This window comes from Acanthisitta chloris, unplaced genomic scaffold, assembly GCF_000695815.1.
Source record: "Acanthisitta chloris isolate BGI_N310 unplaced genomic scaffold, ASM69581v1 scaffold9484, whole genome shotgun sequence".
In the NCBI taxonomy this organism is placed as follows: Eukaryota; Metazoa; Chordata; class Aves; order Passeriformes; family Acanthisittidae; genus Acanthisitta; species Acanthisitta chloris.
In genome coordinates, this window is record NW_008668774.1 from 29,667 (window position 1) to 34,885 (window position 5,219).

General features: G+C 54.4%; 1 protein-coding gene across 1 annotated transcript in view; it reads left to right on the plus strand.

Moving 5' to 3' along the window:
- OPHN1 (oligophrenin 1) overlaps positions 1 to 4,431 on the plus strand; it is a gene marked incomplete at both ends in the record, with an annotated part of 27,884 nt that extends 23,453 nt beyond the window's left edge. Inside the window, 3 exons of the mRNA XM_009073070.1 lie at positions 590 to 695; positions 1,578 to 1,737; positions 4,284 to 4,431. Coding sequence (XP_009071318.1) covers positions 590 to 695; positions 1,578 to 1,737; positions 4,284 to 4,431 — 414 coding nt within the window. The remainder of the gene's footprint in view (positions 1 to 589; positions 696 to 1,577; positions 1,738 to 4,283) is intronic.
- Between the last annotated feature and the right edge of the window lie 788 nt (positions 4,432 to 5,219).

A 5,219-nucleotide genomic window follows, 5' to 3' on the forward strand; every position in this document is an offset into this window, starting at 1 on the left:
CTGATGGTGCTCAAGCCCAGGATTTATTAGTGTCAGAGCTGGTTAAGCCCGTGGTGGCTGGGCATGGGCAGGACCCTGACCCCTTCCCTGCCTTCCCTCAGAAACGTGCACCACTGAGCTTCCCAGCCACCCACACCCCTCGCCATTCTTCTCACACCCAGTGTTTTATTGTTTCGCAGTTATTTATGCTTCTAAGGGTCACCTCTTTGGGTCAGGGACTCAATTTTTTCCCTGCAGGACGTTTTAGGTGTTGCTCAGTGTTGGAGCTCTGTGGCTCGTAGGACACCCAGAGAGAGGCTGTGAGCTCCCAGGTGTGTGGGGTGAGGGTGCCAAGGGAGGACCTGGCCATGCCTGGCCTCTCTCAGAGTGCAGCCCTGAGCTCCCTTCCAAGCTCCATTTCTTCCTCTTTCCACTTCATGTGGTTTCTCACAGTGCTCAGCCTGTTGTGACATCTGCCTTCCCTCTGCCCCCCTCGCTCCCTCACTGCACAGGGAGCTGCTCCCACAGGTTTCCTTGGCTTTAGCTTTCCTTGGTGTATTTACTTTAAAACTGGTGGGCACAAGCTGTTGTTTGTGTTACTGCTTTCCAGAATCCGAGAACCTGGACTACAGGCTGGGAGCCATCCATGCACTGGTCTATAAACTGCCTGACAAGAACAGGGAGATGTTGGAGCTCCTCATCCAGCACCTCGTGAAGTAAGCACATGTTCTGCTCTAAAGCAAAGAAAGGGCAATAATAGAATCAGCAGAACAAGCCCTTTTTTGGGGGTCAGGTTTGCAAAACTATCCACCACAGTCCCCTGGGGAATTTATGGAGAGAGTGATCAGGCATTGGAATGTGCTGCCCAGGGTTTCACCATCCCTGGAGGTTTTCAAGCTGAGACTGGATGTGGCACTTAGTGCCATGGTCTAGTAACCATGGTAGGGTTGGACTTGATGATCTTGGAGGTCTTTTCCAACCCAGTTGATTCTGTGATTCTATGATCTGTATCACTCTGCCCTCTGGTGCAGTTCTGGCTGAGGCAGAGCCCGCCTGGATGGTTTGTGGTGCAGCCAACCCCTGGGGCTGCCCAGGCTCAGACCCTGCTGCAGGTCTGGGAGGCTGCTGTGCCCACTGAGCTGTGCCCTCTGGCACTGACTGGTGCCTCTCAGGGAGCAGAGGCTGTGCAGAGACTGACTGCAAACCACCCAAGTGTGCTCCCTGCATTCCATCCTGTCCCTTCAGAGAGAGGGGAGATTAAAGCCTGAAGTCTGCTCTGGATAAATAGGATACGGGATCCAAATGATTCCTTGCGTGTGTGTGCTGTGCAGATGCCTTTTCACTGCAGAGTTAGAGGGGCTGGGAGTGGGAAGAGATCAAATGAAGATGTTGTCAGCACGCTGCTCTCCCCAGCAGCCCCGAGCCAAACACCTGTGTCAGAGCTGCATCATGTTTGTCTCTGCTGGGAAACAAGCTCTCCTGAAACACAATGAGCAAAACTGGGTGGCTGCTTCTTACTGTATCCTGGTTCATGTATTGCTTGGAATAAGATCTCTTTGGGCAAAGCCAGACCAAACTCTCCCTGTTCCTGTCTGCAGTGTCTGTGAGCACAGCCGGGAGAACCTGATGTCCCCGTCCAACATGGGGGTGATCTTCGGGCCCACCCTCATGCGGGCGCAGGAGGACACCGTGGCGGCAATGATGAACATCAAGTTCCAGAACATCGTGGTGGAGATCCTGATCGAGCACTTTGGGAAGGTAGGGGAGCCCTGCGGCAGTTCCAGCTCTTCCTGGAGCATCCTGGGCTGTGTGGGCAGCACACCCTGCTCCGAGAGGCTCGGGCAGGGAGCACTCCTGGCCGGGGTGTCCTCGCTCTTGCCGTTAGCTGGTCCCAAAGGAAACACTGAGCCTGGGCAGTTTTGCTGTTTCTGTTTAACTAAGGGGAATCTTTACTGACAAACCCCTTTGCATGGCTGGACATTACAGCACCTCTTGCTCTCCTGTGCCAGACAGGAGCTAGGGCAGAGCGGAGCTGCTTCTAATGGGCACAGTCCAAGATGAGACAGTCCACAGCAATTCTATCAGGGGAAAAAGCCATGAGCAGACAAATATTGAATGGTTGATGAAAGTAATTCAGCTGTGGATGTGATCCATTCAGATCTAGGTGTGGGGAGTCTGAGGAAGCTGCTGCCTGGGGTGGACCAGTCAGAGGAGGCTGCAGCTGGTGCAGTGCCCATGGTGTTGGGCCATGCTCTGTGCATGGCAGAGCGGCCTGGAGAGGCTCCAGCCCTACGTGCCCTCCGTGGATCTGTGCCTGTGTGTCCAGCTCGGGCTTCTGGGCTGGTGCTGAGGGTCCATGTGCAGACAACAGCTTTGTGGTGTGCAGTTCTGTCTCTGGAAAGCAGAATGCTCCACTGTCTCTGTGCTCACACTTGCTCCTGCTGCTGTCTGATACCAGCTTGGTTTGTCCATGTGTCTGGGCATGGCAGGAGCTGTGAGTGGTTAGAGCTTGAGCAGTGTTTGCATCCCAAGCAGGGAGCAGAATGCTTCCTTAGGGACAGCCCTGGGTTCCAAAGGAGTGGGTTTGGTCCTTCAGCTTCTCCTAGGAGTTTGCAGAGTCCAAACCTCTCTCGTGCCTTAAGGGCAGGGAAGGTGTGGAGCCATCCAGGGGTGCTGTTTGCCGTGAGGGGCCTGGGGCAGCTCCCAGCACACAGGGCAGCACATGGGCAAGGGCAAAGCTCCCTTTGGGAAAGGAGGAGACAGCCAAAGCTGGAAGAGCAAGGTTCTTGGAACAGGGGATGTGGAGCCAGAGCAGCCAGATGGGGATCAGTTGGGAGTGGGACCAGATGGAGTGGGTTGGAGTCAGCTGTGGTGGCAGGATATGAAACCTGGACATGGGATGAAAGCACTCAGACAGTCTTCTGAGCATGCACACCAGAGGCTCATGGAAACACAAGCCAATTACAGGATCACAGGATCATTGAGGCTGGAAAAGACCTCAGAGATATTTGAGTCCAACCTGTGACCAAACTCCACCTTGTCAACTGGAACAGAGCACTGAGTGCCACATCCAGTTGTTCCTTCAATGCCTCCAGGGATGGTGACTCCATCACCTCCTTGGGCAGCCCCTTCCAATGCCTGACAGCCCTTTCCATGAAGAAATTCCATTGTAGGACTCTGCAAATGCTTTTTGTAAGTTAAATCCAGGGACTGGTTTGTGTCTGGGATCTGACACAGCTCGATTTGGAGCTGAGGCTCTGTCCTCCCCCTGCACAGCCCACGGGGAGGGCTGAGCCAACACACCATTGCCTGCCACCTCGGAGAGCTGGGGTGGCAGCTTTAATTAAGCCAGATGTCCCTTTGCTTGCTCTTCATTTCTCCAGCAATAAGGTTAAGTTAGTCACATTTATTAGACTGAGCTCGTATGTTTAGTCTTGGAGTTGAGAGTCCCTGCAGCTCCCACCTATGCAAACAGCTCAGATGAGTCTGGAGGAAGAACAATGCAGGCTATAGGATGAAGTAACTATTCATGAAGTCTTTGCAGATACTTACTGTTTCCACAGCTCATGTTTCAGTGCTCTGGTTAAATTAAGTGGGTTGATTGCTCTTGAAATACCTTCCCTGTGCAAACCTTCTAAAGGTGAAGGTCTGTCAACATCTTTGTACCTTCAGGTTGTTTAACTTGGATTTTCATTTAGAAGCAAAGCAGAGGCAGCACCCACATCTTAAATAGACCCATGTGTGGAGGCTTATCTTAGGGTTCAGGTATGGAAGAGCATCTTGTGAAAACAGCATTCTGTGGTACCTGTGTAAGTGTCCATGGGGAACTTGATGCTTCTTTAATAACCAGGATTGGATTCTGGTCAGGATGTAGGAATGAGGTTGATTGGATTCCAGTCAGGATATAGGAATGAGGTTGATGTTTCCAAAAAATTGTCCTCCTGCAGGTAATCTTTTGCTGTTTGAACAACACACAAGCTGCTGCTTTTAACTCCCAGGCTGCTCTGCCAGAGCAAAGTCCCTCTGGATCCAGGTGGGGAGAGCACCCCAGACCTTGTGTTCTGGAGTGAGAAGCATGTCTTGGCCCTGCCCAGGGCAGACCCTCATGGGCAATGAGGCAGCAGCCACCCTGTGTCACCAGGGAGCGAGGGAGGAGCAGCTGAAGTGACGGGATCAGGGTCTGGTGGGACGGTGGTGGTGGTGGTGGTGGTGGGGACAGTGTCCGTGCTGGCTGTGGACACCCGTGGCAGGAGGGGATGCAGCAGCCCCTCCGTGCCAGGCCCCTGAACACGTTGTCTTTACAGATCTACTCTGGCCCCCCCGAGGACACCAGTGCCCCCCCGGTGCCCCCGCCCAGGGTGGCTGCTCGGCGCCACAAACCCATCACCATCTCCAAACGGCCCCTGAGGGAAAGGCCTGTCTTCTTTGGTGCTTCTGTGGAGGAGAACGCAGGTCAGTCTGGCTGTTCTCTGGTGCCTTACCTGCCTCTCCCCTCCTGCTTCCCATCCAGGAGCCAGGGAGGGAGCAGCAGCAGGGCTGCACCTCCCAGGGCCCAGAGCTGCTCAGAGAGAAAGGCAAGAAAACCCAGTGATACGTGGGGTGCACCATGTCACACGACAGACTCTGTGGGGTATGGGGTTTTCTGCTACCTGCTGCATGCTCCACTGGCTCAGCCAAGGCTTCTCTGTGCCTAGGAGAGACCCTGAGGAGAGGTTTCGTGGCTCCAGAGGCAAAGGGAACTGCATGGGGAGTTGGTAGGATGGGAGCTGGGGGTTCTGTGCTGCAGGAGGCCCAAGAGCACTGCAAGCTATGCCCTGATCCTATCATCACCAAAGAGATGGGAAGTCTTTCTCCATTACAGTTTTCAGTGCTCTGTTGGTGTTTTAGGCATAAAGTGTACTACGGAGTGTTCTCCAAGTGTACTTTATGTCACTGGCAAACCACGATTGATTCAGATTGCTCTCCAAACCCATTGCCTGCTCATGCAGTTGGGGCTGGCCTTGCTCCCTGAGCTGGGAGCAGGAGCATCGCCCTTTGGCTGCACCAAGTGGGCTCGGAGCAGAGCTCCTGCCCTGGGTCAGTAGCGCGGCGAGAGGAGTGAGACAGACACGGAGCACAACTGACCCGTGTGCCTCTATCCCTTGGCTCTGCAGACAGGCTCAGCCAGACACCCAACGGTGGTGTGGAGGCTCCCAGGCCCCTGCTCCGCAGCCGCGTGCCCGCGCGGCCGGATGAGGCGC